At 41.3% G+C, this 19,964-nt stretch overlaps 1 protein-coding gene across 1 annotated transcript in view; it reads right to left on the bottom strand.

Annotated features, from left to right (window-relative positions):
* Window positions 1-12,145: 12,145 nt before the first annotated feature.
* Window positions 12,146-19,964, bottom strand: part of nol10 (nucleolar protein 10) — a 34,514-nt gene continuing 26,695 nt past the window's right edge. The window contains exons 20-21 of the mRNA XM_023994297.2: window positions 16,124-16,226; window positions 12,146-12,783 (exon numbers count right to left, since the gene is read on the bottom strand). Coding sequence (XP_023850065.1) covers window positions 12,586-12,783; window positions 16,124-16,226 — 301 coding nt within the window. The 3' untranslated portion in view covers window positions 12,146-12,585. The remainder of the gene's footprint in view (window positions 12,784-16,123; window positions 16,227-19,964) is intronic.

Below are 19,964 nucleotides of genomic sequence, written 5' to 3'. Positions count from 1 at the left end.
AGCAGGAAGTAGGCCTCAGCTCGGGGGCTACTTTGTTTACCACATATACAGTGCCTCCAGAAAGTATTCACACCCTTTTTCCACATTTTGTTATGCTACAGCCTGAATTTAAAATTGTGTACATTTAGATTTTTTTGGCACTGATCTCCCCATACTGTCAAAGTGGAATTGTATTTTTTACAAATTAATAAAAAATCTAAATCTGAAATGTCTTGAGTCAATAAGTATTCAACCCCTTTGTTATGGGAAGCCTAAATAAGTTCAGCAGTAAAAATGTGCTTAAGTCACATAATAAGTTACATGGACTCATTGTGTGTGCAAAAGTGTTTAACATGATTTTTGAATGACTAGTGTAACAGGGTTGGTTATGTTTCCACTTGCCTCTAAAGAAATGTGTATTTGATGTTCAAGCATTCTTATTGGTTAGTTCAACTCTGATGACAATAAGGGGTGTTGTGATTGGCCCCGCTTGCAGATAGGGGGAGATCGCGAACGTCAGGTCTTCCCAGTATGAAAATGTGATGCAAGGGGTAGGTCACGTTCTGAATACTGTTTTCTATTTTACAATGTGTACAAGTTTGCTGTACGTTACTGATTTTATACATGTGTGGGTATATGGTACCTGTTAGGGATTGAAGGGCTTTCTGGGATGTGCTTTGGCATATGATTGCTGTAAATAATTGTGTTAGCTAGCATACACCGATGTCATGGTCACATAAGCCACGGCTAACACAGTTGTCTTCATGCTACAGATTTTGCCATCGACAGCCATCAACACTGTTAAGCCCTGCACAACTAACGTGCTGTTTCCCATTTAACAACAGGTATTTACACATGTTATATTTTGTTTTGTATTTTGTTGGCCCAGTATGAAAATGTGATGCAATGGATTTTGCCATCGACAGCCAAATTCAAACACAAAGACCAGGGAGGTTTTCCAATGCCTCGCAAAGAAGGGCACCTATTGGTAGATAGGTAAAAGAAAAAAGCAGACATTGAATATCCCTTTGAGCATGGTGAAGTTATTAATTACACTTTGGATGGTGTATCAATACACCCAGTCACTACAAAGATACTTTGTAGATACTTCCTAACTCAGTTACCGGAGAGGAATTTCACCATGAGGCCAATGGTGACTAAAACAGTTACAGAGTTGAATGGCTGTGATAAGAGAAAACTGAGGATGGATCAACAACATTGTAGTTACTCCACAATACTAACCTAATTAACAGAGTGAAAAGAACAGAATAAAAAATATTCCAAAACATGTATCCTGTTTGCAACAAGGCACCAAAGTAATACTGCAAAACATGTGGCAAAGCAATTCACTTTATGTCCTGAATACAAAGTGTTATGTTTGGGGCAAATCCAATACAACACATTACTGAGTACCACTCTCCATATTTTCAAGCATAGTGATGGCTGCATCATGCTATGGGTAAACTTGTAATCGTTAAGGACTCGGGAGTTTTTCACCATAAAAAAATAAACGTAATGAAGCTAAGCACAGGCAAAATCCTAGAGGAAACCCTTGTTCAGTCTGCTTTCCACCAGATAATGGGAGATGAATTCACCTTTCAGCAGGATAATAACCTAAAACACAAGGCCAAATCTACGCTGGATTTGTTTACCAAGAAGACGGTGAATGTTCCTGAGTGGCCGAGTTACAGTTTTGACTTAAGTCTACTTGAAAATCTATGGCGATACCTGAAAATGGTTGTCTAGCAATTATCAACAACCAATTTGACAGAGCTTGAAGAATTTTGAAAAGAATAATGAAAAAAAAATTCAACAATCCAGGTGTGGAAAGCTCTTAGAGACTTACCCAGAAAGCCTCACAGCTGTAATCGCTGCCAAAGGTGCTTCTAAAAAGTATTGGCTCAGGGGTGTGAATACTTATGTAAATGAGGTATTTCTGTATTTCATTTTCAATACATTTGCAAAAATTTCTAAAAATATATGTTTTCACTTTGCCATTATTGGATATTGTGTGTGGATGGGTGATAAAATAATATATTTAATCCATTTTGAATTCAGGCTGTAACACAACAAAATGTGGAATAAAACAAGGGGTATGAATAGTTTCTGAAGGCACTGTACATGTATCTGCTTGTTTAAAATGGCAGGGTCATGGGATACAGAGTGTGCAGCCATAGCGACCCTGAGTTTAGGCAAAGGAATGTCCCCTCGTCTTATCTTCCTCACTCTTTATTTTTCTCTCTCCTTCTGGTTCTCTCTCGTTGTGTTTTCCCCTTCCTCATGTAGCCTACTTTCCGTCTATCTCTCTCTTCCTGGTATATGGAGTCTGTTATCGCTTCAGTGGTTTATCGTGGCCCAACCCTGTAGCTAGGCCTTACACAAAAGTGATGATTTAGCACAAGGGCAGCCCACAAGATACACAGCTGTACAGTCAGGGCACATGGTGTTTGTGTGTGTATGTATGATTCTGTACATCTTGAACAGGACACAGAATAGTTACCTCATTTACAGGAGGACACAGACACACACTGTTGCACCCAATACTTTCAGATTCTTGCGGTATGATGGTATGAATTGCCATGGTATGATGGGACAAGCCTTACACAATATGTAATGCTTATTTTGTGCCTCAGCTACATGCACAGATTAAGAGGATTTAGCCTTTGAATGTTAAAGTAGTTGTCCAGTGTTTCCAGATTTCTATGAAATATGACCTATAATTAATTACAATACAAGTGAAATACTTTTCCTTCCAAAAAATGGTAATTGAGTATGTTAAAAAGCAGCTTTTCTGTGTTGGAATGGTGTGAGCGTATCCCAATTAAAAATATTAACGCAAGTAGACCGCTGATTGGCAGGCTCAGCCAATAAGGCAGGATGACATCATTCTCTGAGGAAATATCAAGCATTTTTTAAACAGTTTGAAGTTGGTTTCTTTAAGTGTTTATGCTTTGGCCACAAATATGAGTATAAGACGAGTCAACAACATTATTTGGGTATGAGATAACAGAATATGAGCTTTAAAAAGTGCAATTTTCAGTGGACAGTTTCTTTAACTTAAGAACTTGTGAATGTTGGCCCAGTTTCACAAAATACATCCTCATCTTCATCTCACATGATCAGTAAACCCAAACCAGTAGTTAAAGCACAAACAGTTGTTGTGCCTTGTGCTTTGAATAATTACGCTGGGTTGCTTATGTCCATGACAAGGAGATCTCCTGTGAGTCTCTGACGTAAACAGGTGGGCTTTGTGTCACATGCTGATACAGGGTCACAAATCAAACTGACCCACATTTGCTTATTTTCTTCTCTCTTTCTCTATCCCTCTCTCTTCTTGCTAAGTAGTAGATCTCTGTTAAACCAAAAAAGATTCGTCTGAGCTGTGAATCCTGTCACAACAACTATAGCATCAACTTATTGACTCCATTGGAAAAGAGGCATGCACTCTTTCGCAAGTCTTAACATAAGAGCCAGAGCAAGGCAACATGGATAGCCATTGTTAGGCTTCATTATGAAATGACTATATGTTATGAAGCATTGGCCTGGTTTGATCAGAGAATAATGTGTTAGAATCAAGACAGGTAAAATGAGATCTTATGAGGTGAGCCAATTAATGCAGTCTGACCTAATGACCATTTGGCAGTGATGAGGTGTGTTTGACAACCACTAAGTGTGCACTGATACACAAGTGATCCTATCTTTGCACTCAAGAACCCTCAGCCCCATGTGTGTACATCATGCTCTGGTAACATAGTAGCTATGACACTACGTCACTAGTGGCCAGTTAATTTAAGTTTGATTTATTTACCCAGCTGTGTCCTGACAATTTTTTAAAATTGAAAGCAGAAACCATTACTCAAAGTGACTTACTTAAAATCTTTTGTTTTACAATCTCTTCATTGTCCTCAGTTCCCATTATCTTGTGCCGAGGTAGTTTTATTTGTTTAAATGACCAACAATTATCTTCCCTGCATTAGTTGTACAATGTGTTGGATAATCTCCCCTTTGCTAAATCATTTCCTCAGTTGCAGTGTGGTTAGGTACTTGCTTTTATCATGTCTTCTCTCTCTCTCTTTCGCTCACACACAAACAGATCTGGGTGGGTAGCTTGCGGCTTTAGGTCGTTTCCAATGCTCGGGTAAGTATAAAATAAAAAAAGGTATGAAAAGAAACATGTTTCAGTCTCTCCAGTTCTACCTCAACACCAGAGAATGTTTAGAGAGAGAGAGTGATGTGTGGGTTTACACTGATTTCACTCAACCATAAAATCTTTGACCTAAAACTTCTTGGGATGTCTTTGTCTACCCACATTTTCTACCCGGCAGTTTTCCTTCAAGTTGTGATTGCTTACACAACCGGAAGAGCAGGAGTCATTGTGTGTACACACTCATATTGCATGAGTCAATGGGTGACGCAGGGGGGTGGTACTTACCCAACAATGGTGGTGAGTAATGTTCCCTCAAAATGTTCCTGGCACTGAGCCAATTTCAGGTCTGCTGAGTGCAAACTTGAATGTTGTGAAAATGTTGTGCAACTTTTGGCGTGCGATTGCTGAGAACACCACACAGTTTTAACAGAAGACAACATTTTAACATGGACATATCATTCAGCCCACAGTAGCAGCCAATGTGTGGTGTTCAATGCCTACAATACATTAGACTTTTGAAAAAAAAACATGCAGGGCTTGACATTAACCTTTCAGACAAGGGGGGGTGACTGAAAATGTTGTGTTTGATGCAAGAAACCACTTCACAGAATAAAACTCAATTCCATACCATTATTACAGAAAATCAGACAAATTATGCTAGGCTCTACCTATTGGCTACTTAGTTAATTCAAGATCATCTCAAAATACACTTCCCCTTTAAGACATAAAAAAAAAATCTTTCCCTGACTGGCTTTTCAAAGATGGCTAGAAATGCACACATTTGGTATTCTTGTTGGAGGCAACCACTCCCCCATTGTTGACTAGAAATTACAATAACTCACTAACAAGCAAAGAATATGAACAAATGTGCACACGTGGCTACATGCAGCTCTCACTTTGATCTCAAAACAAGCACATCTACTTGTGACCTCTCACACTGTAGCCTAACATACAGTTCAAAGTGAACGGCACTAATCCATATATGGCAATGGTTATTGCATATAGGCTTACTGCAACTCTGATTGGTTATGGTGCACATACGGGCCTGAGTTGTGCCTGTCAACGCAATAGAATCCTACTCCATGTATACTAAATCTTGCATAGTTTGTTTTGTTTCGGTATATTGCATTGACATTTCAACCTGTGAAAGTGCATTTATCATGTTGTGTTGTTGTTGTATGCATTGTTTACTGTTGAAGAATAAAGTTGAATTGAGCTTCCTTATTTCATGTTCCTCTTCAGCACTGTACGGTTGTGGATCATTCAACTTAACCAAACATGAAATAATTGCACATCCACATATAAGCACAAGCACACCCACACAAACATCCACAAAGGTACACACACAGAAACACATTACAGCACGTGTACAAAGAATGTGCAAACCTATATACATTTTATTAGTACTGTAGGGGTTAGAACATGATCCTTCATAAAGACAACACAAACCTTTATTACAACTCAACGAGTATGCCTCTGGACAAACATCTGTTGTAGAAATTCAGCCCAGATTAAATTTATCCTGGTTCAGTTCTCTTTTTGGCGTGAAGTCTTTCCTTGCGTGACTTCATCTCAGAGATCACACACACCTCATCTTTTTGGTATTTCCTTCGCAGACACACGTCATTAACTTTAGTCCACGCCCACTATTTCCCAACCTTCCCATGCATCGTCTCTGATTAAACCACTGCTGGCAAAATACCAAAATATTTATTATGACAACCCCAACCCATCCTACTGCTCCAAACAATCTCTGTAAAATTCCAGTGTTATTCATTTGGGAAGGAGTGTGTGTGTGTGGGGGGGGGGGGGATGTTGAGTGTGGAAGTGGGATGTTACAACTACTCATTCATTGGGAAATGGAACAAAGATGATTGTAGGATGTTCACAAATTACACCCAGTCACACAAAACGTGAGAAGTGTTGTTTGGGGGTGGTGCTGCTACCTGAAGTCCTTCCTTGAGTTCTCACTCATAACTGGCCCTTAAGCAGAGGAAAGGAGTCCCTTTTAGGCTATTGGCATCTAGGCCATGTCCTCCCACTACCATACCACCTCCCTCCTCTGGTGGTGGCAGCATCATGCTATGGGGATGTTTTTCAGTGGCAGGGACTGGGAGACTAGTCAGGATTGAGGGAAAATGAACGGAGCAAAGTACAGAGAGATCCTTGGTAAAAACCGGCTCCAGAGCGCTTAGGGCCTCAGGCTGGGTAGAAGGTTCCCTTTCCAACAGGACAACGACCCTAAGCACACAGCCAAGACAACGTAGGAGTGGCTTTGGGACAAGTCTCTGACTGTCTTTGAGTGGCCCAGCCGGAGCCCGGACTTGAACCTGGTCAAACATCTCGAGAGACCTGAAAATAGCTGTGCAGCAACACTCCCCATCCAACCTGACAGAGCTTGAGAGGATCTGCAGAGAAGAATGAGAGAAACTCCCCAAATACAGGTGTGCCAAGCTTGTAGCGCCATACCCAAGAAAACCCAAGGCTGTAATCGTTGCCGAAGGTGCGTCAAAGTAGAGTGAAGGGTCTGAATACTTAAATGTCATATTTTTTATGGGGTATTGTGTGTAGTAGATTGAGGAGTGAAAAAAAGCAATTTAATCAATTTTATAATAAGGCTGTAACGTAACAAAATGTGGATAAAGTTAAGGTGTCTGAATATTTCCGAATGCACTGTAGCGCCCCTGTGTTTTTAAGCGCGGATATCGACTCTGCCACTTCAGCATGCTTTTGTGGCACAGTCGATGTTCCGCTGGGCTTCGGGCCAGAAGGTTGAGTGTTCAAGCCACACTCCCTGTCAGTTTCATTGCAATACATTCATTTGGAAAGTGCACTAATGCACATTTGCTCAATGATGAACAACAGCATGCTGCATGCATACTCAAATGTACAGCGCTGCACCACTGACTCGCCAGTCTTTGGCAGAACACAAACCTTAATAACATCTGCAATGTACATATGCAAGTGAGAAATACCCTCTGGCTTAAATCTTACTGTTTAAAAGAGTGGAAGGGAGCTGAAATCAAATTGAACTTCTTTTGTTGTTCATCCTTGTTTAAACCAAGTTTGAATTTGCTTTCAGAATAAAACTTGGTTTAAAAAGGATTAATCACAAAACCAGGTCACAGTGAAACAATCAGGTTGGATTTTGTGACACTTGACTGGATATATTTAACCTTTACCAGTCCATGCCACTCAGTCCGCTGTGTTGCATAAGGAAACCTTGCCCAGGCCTTTTCTGCCAACTCATCATTTATCCCTGCCCTGGTTGACCGTCACAATGCTTTCATCTTTGAGCGGTCTCTCCCTGGGCCTTTCAAGTCTGGGTCATCCAGTGTTAGCTTTGCCTTAAAGCAATGGCGTTTTTTTCATGGGATATATTTTATGACTTGTTAACGGTTCATAAAGGTCGAGCTGTCTGGGTCCTCTAGCTGTGCTGGAGGGAGGAAGTCAGTAGCTGAGCTATGAGAGATGCCAAGACAGCAGTGAGATCATTCTCTCCATCCACAAGCCATGTGGGAAAGTAGGGGGTAATGATCTGCATCAACACATTTCGCTCCATCCATCGTTCTGGAAGAGTAGAGAAGACAAAAGAGGGATCGGAGAGAGAGAGAGAGGTGAGAGATTAAGAAAGGGAAAATGTTTTCGTCCATAAAAGCATTTGAAAGATTCTCCTCTCTTAATGAATTAAGTGTTTTTAAAGTCTTGGAAGGCATTCACATGGTGCCCGCCTGATTCCGAACCAAGTTAAGCTTGCGTAAATGGAACGTAGTTGCCTTTTTATGCACTTTTCTCTATGCATATTCCGACCTTGAATTTAAGCACGAGAATAGCGTGCGTTTTGGGTGGAGATCGAATAAATGAAGGTGTGGCGGAGGTGTCTACAGATATACTTCTGTATTCTTACCTTGACTTTATTCCCTAATAATTCCATCACCATGAATAAGGTCTAGTGAACCAACCGGTTCCATGTAGAAAAAGCATCTACTTTCATTTCCGATAGAAATAACACCATTCTCCATGCACTGTAATTTACAACTTGATAAGAGCTAGGTACATGAGCAATCCGTTTGTTTAAGGGAATTGTAGATATAGATGACACTTGTTTTAGATCTATTTTACCTTATAATCACTGGAGACAAATGTGAAACCAGTCATATGGCAGCAAACTGAAGCATATCAACTTTCCCACAGTAAAGTTTATGAAATGCTGTGCTATAGGCTACCCCTACTTTCTATGTTTCCTATTTGTATCATAACCACACATTCTCCTGCCAATTTACTGTTAGTTCCCTTCAGTTGGTATAGCCTATATTGTCATTCCATGCGTTTCGCTTACCTTCATTTGCTTCCTCTGTAAATGCGGTTATGGCGGTGTGGCAACAGTTGATAATATAAAAAAGAAAAAAAGCCACGTAGGCTAATTAAATCGTTATGGAGCGGAGCGCAGACCAAGCCGTAACAGTTTGAACCCGACGCACGGCACAGTACCTGGCCGTGTCATCACACAGTTCCATGGTTAGTGCAGGCAATAGACGCGGATATAGCCTGCTATTGTACACTATTCTCCCTATTATACCTCTATGTACACTAATCTGCCAACATTACCATGGGTTGAAGAACTGAATGTGGCAATTTTCTGAATGAATCAAACCACCGCTCTTTCTTTCGTGTACAGGCTCTCTAAACCTGTTTTTTATTATTAATAAATACTTTCCTAAACCTAAATAATCTACAAGATCAGAGTATTTTTGCATCTACCAATTGGTGCTTAAACGGAGACAATATGCATATATTTAGATGGCTTTCTTTCATTGATCCCTAATATTCTACACCTGTTCTCTTGATATATTCTAGCCTGTCGCAAAAAAATCTAACTAAAAAGGTACACCATATTTAAAAGGATGGCTTAAGATAAGGTTTTCAGTATATTTAAATTAAAACTCCACAAGAGAACCCGTTGGCCAGCAAGTGGGAGGGTTTTCATTCGTTGAATGAAATGTATTCAGAGCTAGTAAGGTAGCCTCACCTGCAAAGCGCGTTATGAGACTGAGTAAGTCGCAATACCAAATACTGAGAAGTGTGTAGGAAAGACGTGCATAGGAAAGGCATAAATTCCTGAGTCAGAATCGGGCCCCATTGGGATTTGCACACACTTTATCAGCATAAGTAGGCTACACGGTTCATTATTTGGAGTCACAACGTTCCCACACAATGTCACTGCTAATATGTTACTAGGCCACAGGCTGAGTTTTACTGCAAGCCAAGAAAGCAACACCAGAGCACCCCTGTCATTTGAACACTGGATTGCTCATTAAACCAATTAAAGTCTCCATATGCCCCAGAGGACCTGTCTTTAAAAGCACTGACAAAGATTGGTCAAGTGATGAAAAAACTACCCAGGTTCAAAAAGCAGTCCGAAGTAAAATGTTATTTTCCCTAGAATTCACATTCTCTCCCCTGACCCCTGCTCTTCACTCTACCCCATTTAAGGCCATGGACCATGGTCCCCTCCCTAACCCCACGTCAAAGCTCAGATGGTGACTTGTGTGTGATTGCTTCTCAGGGCGGCCCATTCAATCACACAGTGGAGGGGATTACTCTATGAAAGCAGCCCCAACTCAGCTTCTTTTGTCTGGGCTGCTGTGGCCCGCAGAAGCAGTGCACACTGGGTCAAACCTGGCCTTTGAGACAACCCAAATTCCCATTTTGGTTGCCTCAATGCAAAATGGAGCTCTTAATGACTGGTGTGAGTAAGTTACTGCTTGTCTTGTGCTGTGAATGAGTCATTGTGGTGGTAGTTCAAGATGAATACATACCATGATTTGGGGACTTAATCAATAAACTAATTATGGGATTGTGGTGAAACAATCTTTCACAAGTTTTTGGAAGCTCTTTTAAAGGTTTATTCAAGGAGCTACATCCCAACTGTCATCTTAGTTTACATAAAGCATTTGAGCTAGTACGCATCTCAATTCATTGGAGCATGGGGAATTCAATGCAATGATCTGAGCTGATTTTAGACAGCCTAAACTGAAATGCATTCTATTAGTTACTCTGGCGTGTTCCTTTAAAAAATTTCTTGGAAAAAGAGTGATGTGCTACAGGAAGTGCCAACTTACCCTGACCCACTTCTTGTGGCCTAGATCTGGCATAACCATGGTGATGGTTTTGTCGAGCAAAAAAGAAGACCCTGTGAAAAAATCTACAAGTATCACCAGCTGTCCAGACTTGAGACAGATAGACTAACCATTCCCACATCAGTCGGTAGGTTTGCTGTCTTGAGGATAAGTTAGCAAATGACAAACACAACCAAAGTTCACTTTGTAGCATCCCAGTTGATGGCTTGAATGAGCCTCTTACGTAAGTATGATTGGTGGTGACACGCAGTCGCTCTCTCACGCTCACTTTCTTTTCCTCTTTTCTTCCCAAACACAACGAGGAAAAAGTAGGCTGTGGTTATCAGCTATGTGACCCCTGAAAGCACACAGCAGTGCTTAACATACAAAATGCTATGGAAGCTACTGCATTGTTCAGGTCTAAATCATCTGCCCACTCCCCATGCACCACTACCCACCACCCCACACACAACTGTGCCATGAAGAAAGAGTCACCCGTTCCTGACTAACTTAAGTGTGTCATGAAGACCACAAGCCTCAACCCCTCAGACACTCATAATCCCTCACTATTTCCGTATAGCAGGTCTCTCTAACCCTGTTCCTGGAGAGCTATCTTCCTGTAGGTTTTCGCTCCAACCCGATTCAGTTTCTCAACCTGCTAATTATTACAATCAGGTGTGCTAGATTAGGGTTGGGGCGAAAACCTACAGGACAGTAGCTCTCCAGGAACAAGGTTGGAGAGCCCTGCCGTATAGTCTCCGACTGCACTCTATTTCACTCAGTTTTACTACACACAACTAGTTGTATGGTCAAGGCCTTCCTTTTGAATCATACCATTGAATCTTGAGATATGCTTGCATAACTTGGACATTTGAGTAAATTAACCGTTATCCTTTCTTTGTTTCACCTGTTGTTATTCATCCCACTCTGCAGCAACCAACAATGGAAAGTAGAATGAACTGCTTCAACTTTCTTCAGACATTCTATAATCTTTGGATTACATTTGTATGTCATACTCCACTCACAATGATCTGGGCAAAGTCAAATGAGCATAACAATTGTAAGAGGGACTAGCCAGGTTAGAGGGGTAAGCACCAAACAGGCGGGAAGGAAGAGCAAGGGAGGCAGACAGTGGCTAAAGCTGGGAATGAACTCAATATACTTTTAAATACTAAAAACCAAATCAAAACTGGAGAAATGATAACGGACCTACATTCATACAGTTTATTTACTGTGGTCAGATTGCTAATAATCACCCAAATGAAAGCTAGACAGTCAGAGAGCATTGGAAATTCCAAAAACGATGGATAGAGGACCATTTTTTGCTAATTTTGATGGCGGACCTCGTTGAAGACCGAATGCGGGACAAAACTAGTTTGAGGTACCAGGCAACAGTGTTTTAATGGAGTGGGTCGGGGGGAATTGGACAGCACCTCCTGCCATTTCAAAAGGGGCAGGATCAAAGGAGACACGAGGGCCCAGCCATGTGTGAAAGGGTGATGGGAGGACAAACGGAGAAAGGTGCTTCCAAGAATTGGGGATCCATGTCCAACAGGACTTCTCTGTTTTCTCTTCCCTCCTTTTTCCATTTGTGGCCGTTTGATTTCCACAGAAAGTGTTGTCATACAAAGGAAGTAAAAGAGGTTTGTGAAGCCTTTCAGTTGTTAGTCATACAAGTGAACAGACATTATTGGGTGCTAATCCTTATGTCAGTTGATTAAAACAATGACTTTACCCATACAACTGAGGCTTCACCTGTAATTAATTTAAAGATACATGCATCTCTTCGGAGAATGGAACGAGTCAGTAACTCAGTGTGTCCAATTGTTGGACGTATTTTTGGATAGCTGCTTCCATCGACCATGAGGCTACTATCAAAACATAACACAGACCAGGGAGATAAGTTTAGTAGAAAGGGTTTATGGGCTAGGCACAGTGCCTAATACAGATATGTTTTGTCTGCACTAGAGAACAATGAGGATTGTGAAGTGAAAAAAACCACGGTGAAGGTCAGGAGCTTCTCACGGACATACGAATGCACACAGATCAAACTGCATACACCACAAAATCACACCATTTTGCACGCAACAGACATTACACATTGTATACTTTCATAGCAGCTCCACCAACATATCTTCATAACTGAGTTACAGGGCAGGTCACAATCGGTCAGGTCACTTTTGTATCACAACCTCTTGATTCCCAGACGGTAACAAAGTTTCATTCTATTATAAAATTAGGTTGGGAAATGGCTGTAAGAAAAGACATTACTCTTTTGACTTTGGGCTACTTAATCTCAGTATTTTCCCTGAGAGTAGTTCAGTTACCACTGCTTCTACCTCAGTAGTGCTCCCTGCCTCTACGCCCTCCCCTGCCTCTACTCCCTCCTCTGCCTCTAAATCCGCCCCTCCCTCTAAATCCGCCTCTACCTCTACCCCTGCCTCTCTCACTCGACAGGTGTCCAGCGGACCTCCTCAGCTTCTTCCTCTCCTCGTGGTGATCATGCTCCGCCTGCTGCTGCCGCTGTTGCTGCTCCGACTGAAGGAGATAATTGAGAAAGGAGAGGCAGAGAGCGAAAGGAGAAAGAGATACTTTTAATTAGAGTATGATTTAAGCTGCAATATATAACTGTTTGGGCAACCTGACCCAATTCACATATAAATGTGTGTTATAGATCTGTCATTCTCATTGAAAGCAAGTATAAGAAGCGGTAGATCTGTTCTATGTGCGCTATTTCTATGCTTCCCGATCTTAAGTTTTGTTTTTACGTCTTTTACTTTCGGGTTTATACACCTTCAAACAGCTGAAAATGCAATATTTCTGGTTATGGAAATTATATTTAACAGCAGTTTAGATACAGAGCTGCCAACTCCAACGCATTGGCCATGAGACACTCATTTGACCCACTTCTCACGCATTGAAAAGTACTACTTTCATTTTTCAACTGTGCTCCAAATCGTTTTGAAATCGGAGCATCTTCGCCTGAAATTTAACATCATTGTCCTGTCTTACAGCGGCACATTGAAGCATATGATTGGCGATTGGATGCATGGTATAAAGAAACGCCCCTCAAGATTAGAGCGGAGGTGAATGGAGAGAGAACAGTCTCCCCTGCGTTTTTAAAAATGTAAAAAGAGAAGCACGGTTTTGTTTGCTGTTACTCCCGTCCCCATTTCAGAATACAGCCTTGACAGCATGTACTAAAGTCAATTTAATCCACACTTGCATTAGTCCCCTTGTTTGGTGATTGACATTTAGGCTGTGACAACGACAAGGCAGCACCACAGACCTACAGTATGTTTTAGCAGGGAAGTTTGGTAGGGTGACCTGATTTGGAACTATGAAAGAAATTTTGTCAAACAGATTTTGAACCCAAAAGTAAAACTTTTAATTCTACATATACAAATAATTTGGGTAGAGTGTAGGGGCAGATTTATGCAATCTTGTCTTCAGTAGATTTTATTAGCTATTTACTTAATTTAGTCTGATCAGTGGAACAATTGTCATTCTTAACGATGGGCTAAAATATAGGGTAATTACTGTGCTTCATCAAGAACACTACTGTTATTCCCCACACTTATTTTATTATTCCACTTCTTCACAATTCTGCCACTGTAAACACATTTTAAATCTGATATGCCTACTTCTGTGTTTGAAATGAATTATATGAGGCTATGTATTTTTTTGCAGCTATTTAAGTCATCCAATGCTTATTTGTATATTACATGCTTATTAAATTACATTTTAGTATTGTGCACATGCTAGGCAGAGATGGTAGGGGGACTCACAACTCAAACAGTTGAGTAAGATGATGGCAAGGACCTTCAACTAGTAGGCATAAACCACCTGAATATTGATATTCATTACATTTTTCTTCAAGGTTTGGTGATTTTAAGAAATGTATTGTTATAACAATAACATTTTCAAACACCCAGCACTTGCGAATCATAGATCAGGGATGGCCAACCCACCTGGAGAGCAAGCAGGATTTTCTTCCAGTCCTATTTTAAAGAGATAGTTCAACCAAATTACAAAACATAAAGTGTTTGTGTCCTTACCTTGAAAGCAGTCTATGGACAAACAGACTGCAATCTATAATTTGGTTACCCACTGCCATCAACCATTAATATTAATAGTGGTAACAATCCCCGGTAGGTGTCGTATACAACTTTCCACCCGAGAACAGGGGTCAATCCCGGTTTCCAACCTTCCCACTGTTTCTAGCATTTGCCTGTCTCCCTATCTCATTTTCATTACTGAATAAAGTGTCAAACCACCTAAAAAATGTTACAGCAAATATTAGCATACTTTACATTTCATCCCCCTAAAATCTCAAAGTAACAAATTCGTAAAATTTTGAGTGTTCATTTAATGTTCAATGCATCCTGAATACACCTAATTTTCCACCCTGGTCATAGGCCTAAGCCATGTCAAAATACGCAGAATTGCAGGAAATTAGCTTTAAAACAGTAACATTTTGCTGGGGTAGGAATCAATCCCCTGTCTAGATCCCCAATCCCCAGTCTAGAGATTGTGCCAGGGGCAAATCTAACTCCAAGATATCTTCAAAAGTTGGCTGCCCTGTAGATGGATTCTCTACACTGTACTTGCTTGTTTTGTCACAAACTGAAATTAGGCGAACTATTACAATTTTAGCAACCAAGAATGGCGGAGCGATTTCTGCATAGTGCATCTTTAAGCGATCTTCTGCAAAACAATTATAGCTTTCTCTTAACAGACCTGTAATCAACATTGACCCCCAGCTCATGTAGTAGTACAGGGGATTTACCCAGCAGACAGACTCAGTCTCTCTGCATGTGAGGGAGCCTTGGCCAAACTTAGCTTGGCCTTGCACCATCAGTGTCTCATGCAAAACCAATGATATTGATTTGAAACCCTGCAATGTCCATGCAACTCAGTGATAATTAGAAGGGTGATGATACAAGAGTCAGTCGGGCGACTGTGTTAATAAAAATTCAAAGTCAAAACAACAGTCAAACAAATGGCCATGATCAAAACTTGCCATTTTCTGTGACATTGTTCCTCTTCTGCAGACACCGTTATAGATTATACTCAGTGGCTACAAACAGTGTCAACCTTAACCTGTAAATATGTATGTTTGGGAAAACACACAGACTGATGGCGATACAGCGTACTCAGAAAGTATTCACACCCCAGAGTACTCAGAAAGTATTCACACCCAAAATCCCAAAATGTTAAAGTGGAATTATGTTTTAAAACATTTTTTTTAAATGTATAAAAAATGTGAAAAACTGAAATGTTTTGAGTTAATAAGTGTTCAACCCCTTTGTTATGGCAAGCCTAAATAAGTTCAGGAGTAAAAATTTGCTTAAGTTATATAAGTCAGCAATGTGTCAAGAAGCAGTGTGGCTTGCAGGGTCGTGTTTTGGAGGACGCATGGCTCTCGACCTTCACTTCTCCCGAGTCCGTAAGGGAGTTGCAGCGATAGGACAAGACTAACTACCAATTGGATATCACGAAATTGAGGAGAAAAACAAAATGATAAATGGAAGAGGCAAGTGAAAGGGGGAAAATTGTTTGTCAGCCCTGCATTAAAGACCAAAATTGGTTAAAGAAAATTGTGTTTCATTTAAGGAACAAAAAAATGGACCGCTGTGCCATATAGATTGCAAAATAGTTGGGAAGAGATTTGATGTACTGATTCCATGGCACATGGTTTACGAACTGATACGCAAAACAATGACAAACTCTGTTTGTTACTGTATCGAGGATCAGCAGAAATCCAGATCCGTAGTTTGAAAAGACATGACTGTGGAGGTAGCATATGTTGAAGGCAAATTATACATTTGTTGTTCCTTTCAGTGGCTTATTATGTAATGGTGTCATCATGACTTACCTTCTTGAGGGTGAAGGTGAGCTGTTTGCTGCCAACAGCTGTGTCAGCCACGTTTACTGTTCCAGAACGTTCCTCCAGCTTCAGACGCTCCTCCAGTGATGCTCTAGTAGACACATAACATGTCAATACGGGACACATGGGCAGGTCTATCACCAGCATACACACAATACAATGGTGATGAAATGCAGTACCTATAAAGGGGGAGAAAAGAGTACTTAAATATCCTACTCAAGTAGAAGTACTGTTACTTTAATGACATTTTTCGCTCATTTAAAAAGTACTCAGAGTAAAAGCAATGGAGTTACTTTTCAAATAAAAACATTAACAAATTATAATTTAAAAAAGGCACTTGAGCCAACAATTTTTTTAAAATGCTGCAGTGAATTCCTTGTCCGTTTTATGTGTTGGGAGTAGGGTGCACTACAGAAACTGCTCTATTAACATTGTCTTCTTTCACTCAAAACTTCAATAATTGCTTTTTAATGAGTTTGAAGCACAAGTAGAGGGTGTGTTACATAATGGGAAGAAAACCTTGGGACACCCTTCCTGTATTTGGAGCCTTCCTATATTTGACCCTTGTCCTAATTTTTCTTGCTACGTGCTGCATGTGTCCACCTGTCAAGACAGTGATGGATGTGACAGACTCTCAGGCCAGGCCACACATTTCTGTCTGCTGTAGAGAGCTCAGTACAGTCAGGCACCTGAGACACAGTCACACAGGCCCACACGTTTCCCTGCTAATCGTTGTAGTGGCAAAAAAAATACTTATAAACTAGGGCTACACAATGAATCAAATTCACATCAAAATCGCAATAGAGGCATGTGCAATATCCAGATCGCAAGAGATCCATGTAGATGCAATATTTTGAAACATATCAGCCGCGTGTAACATCCGTTTTAATAGTTCCCCCTCCTCGCTGTTAGATCAAATCAAATATTATTTGTCACATGTGCCAAATACAACAGGTGAAATTACCGTGAAATGCTTACTTACAAGCCCTTAACCAACAATGCAGAGGAAAATAATATATTCTAACTAATCCCCCAAAAAAAGTTACAATAATATAACAACAACGACGCTATATACAGGGGGTACGGGTTAGTTTAGGTAATTGAGGTCATATGTACACTGAACAAAACTATACACCTAAGTTTGTCCCATGTTTCATGAGCTGAAATAAAAAAATGCCTAAAATTTTCCATACGCACAAAAAGCTTATTTCTCTTAAATGTTGTGCACAAATTTGTTTACATCCCTGTCAGTGAGCATTTCTCATTAACCAAGACAGGTGTGGCATAAGAAGGTGATTAAACAGCGTGATCATTAGACAGATGCATCTTGTGCTGGGGACAATAAAAGGCCACTTTAAAATGTACAGTTGTGTCACACAACACCACAGATGTCTCAAGTTTTGAGGGAGCGTGCAATTGGCATGCTGACTGCAGGAATGTTCACCAGAGCTGTCGCCGGAGAATTGTATGTTTATTTCTCTACCATAAGCTGCCTCCAACGTCGTTTTAGAGAATTTGGCAGTATGTCCAACCGCCCTCATAAACACAGACCACGTATAACCACTCTACCCCAGGACCCCCACATCTGGCTTCCTCACCTGTGGGATCGTTTGAGGGGGGGGGGGGGGGGGGGGAGTGTGCTGAGGAGTATTTCTGTCTGTAATAATGCCCTTTTGTGCAGAAAAACTAATTCTGATTGGCTGGGCCTGGCTCCCCAGTGGGTGTGCCTGGCTGCCAAGTGAGTGGGCCTATGCCCTCCAAGGCCCACCCATGGCTGCACCCCTGCCCAGTTAATTTATTTCAATTGACCGATTTCCTAATATGGACTGTAACTCAGTGAAATCGTTGCATTTATATTTTTGTTCAATATACATGTACAGTTGAAGTCGGAAGTTTACATACACTTAGGTCGGAGTCATTAAAACTCGTTTCTCCACCAATGTCTTGTTAACAAACTATAGTTTTGGCAAGTCGGTTAGGACATCTACTTTGTGCATGACACACAGTAATTTTCCCAATAATTGTTTACAGACAGATTATTTCACTTATAATTCACTGTATCACAATTCCAGTGGGTCAGAAGTTTACATACACTAAGTTGACTGTGCCCCAAAACAGCTAGGAAAATTCCAGAAAATGATGTCATGGCTTCAGAAGCTTCTGATAGGCTAATTGACATCATTTGAGTCAGTCATTAAATGTCAGGAATTGTGAAAAACTGAGTTTAAATGTATTTTGCTAAGGTGTCTGTAAACTTAAACTATAGGTAGGGGTAATAAACAGCGAGTACAACCAGTGTAAAAAAAGGGGGTCAATGCAAATAGTCCGGGTGGCCATTTGATTTACTGTTCACAGGTCTTATGGCTTGGCGGTAGAAGCTGTTAAGGAGCCTTTTGGACCTAGACTTGGCGCTTAGGTATCGCTAGCCGTGCGGTAGCAGAGACAACAGTCGATGACTTGGCTGGCTGGAGTCTGACAATTCTTAGGGCCTTCCTCGGGCACCGCCTGATATAGAGGCCCTGGATGGCAGGAAACTTGGCCCCAGCGATGTACTCGGCCATACGCACTACCTTCTGTAGCACCTTGCGGACGGATGCCGAACAGTTGCCATACCAGGCGGTGATGAAATCATTCCGGATGCTCTCGATGGTGCAGCTGTATATTTTAGTTGATTCACTATAAGTTTGCATGAGGTTCTGTTAGGTCAAATGCAGTCAACTTTGCTTTTTAATGTGTCATTCTATTTCTATGATTCCAACAGTTCACCTAAGTGTTTTGATCTAAACTCAGCAAAAAAATAAATGTCCTCTCACTGTCAACTGTGATTATTTTCAGCAAACTTAACATGTGTAAATATTTATATGAACATAACAAGATTCAACAACTGAGACATAAACTGAACAAGTTCCACAGACATGTGACTAACAGAAATGGAATAATGTGTCCCTGAACAAAGAGGGGGTCAAAATCAAAAGTAACAGTCAGTATCTGGTGTGGACACCAGCTGAATTAAGTACTGCAGTGCATCTCCTCCTCATGGACTGCACCAGATTTTCCAGTTCTTGCTGTGAAATATTACCCCAGTCTTCCATCAAGGCACCTGCAAGTTCCCGGACATTTCTGGGGGGGAATGGCCCTAGGCCTCACCCCCCGTCCAACAGGTCCCAGACGTGCTCAATGGGATTGAGATCCGGGCTCTTCGCTGGCCATGGCAGAACACTGACATTCCTGTCTTGCAGGAAATCACGCACAGAACGAGCAGTATGGCTGGTGGCATTGTCATACTGGAGGGTCATGTCAGGATGAGCCTGCAGAAAGGGTACCACATGAGGGAGGAGGACATCTTCACTGTAACGCACAGCGTTGAGATTGCCTGCAATGACAACAAGCTCAGTCCGATGATGCTGTGATGCACCGCCCCCAGACCATGACGGACCCTCCACCTCCAAATCAATCCCGCTCTAGAGTACCGGCCTCGGTGTAACGCTCATTCCCTCAACGATAAATGCGAATCCGACCATCACCCCTGGCGAGACAAAACCGTGACTCGTCAGTGAAGAACACTTTTTGCCAGTCCTGTCTGGTCCAGCGACGGTGGGTTTGTGCCCATAGGCGACGTTGTTGCCGGTGATGTCTGGTGAGGACCTGCCTTACAACAGGCCTACAAGCCCTCAGTCCAGCCTCTCTCAGCCTATTGCGGACAGTCTGAGTACTGATGGAGGGATTGTGCATTCCTGGTGTAACTCTGGCAGTTGTTGTTGCAATCCTGTACCTGTCCCGCAGGTGTGATGTTTGGATGTACCGATCCTGTGCAGGTGTTGTTACACGT

This window comes from Salvelinus sp. IW2-2015, linkage group LG9 (assembly GCF_002910315.2).
Source record: "Salvelinus sp. IW2-2015 linkage group LG9, ASM291031v2, whole genome shotgun sequence".
Taxonomy (NCBI): domain Eukaryota; kingdom Metazoa; phylum Chordata; class Actinopteri; order Salmoniformes; family Salmonidae; genus Salvelinus; species Salvelinus sp. IW2-2015.
Note: the sequence above shows the minus strand (reverse complement) of the source record. Positions and strands in the feature narration are given on the sequence as shown.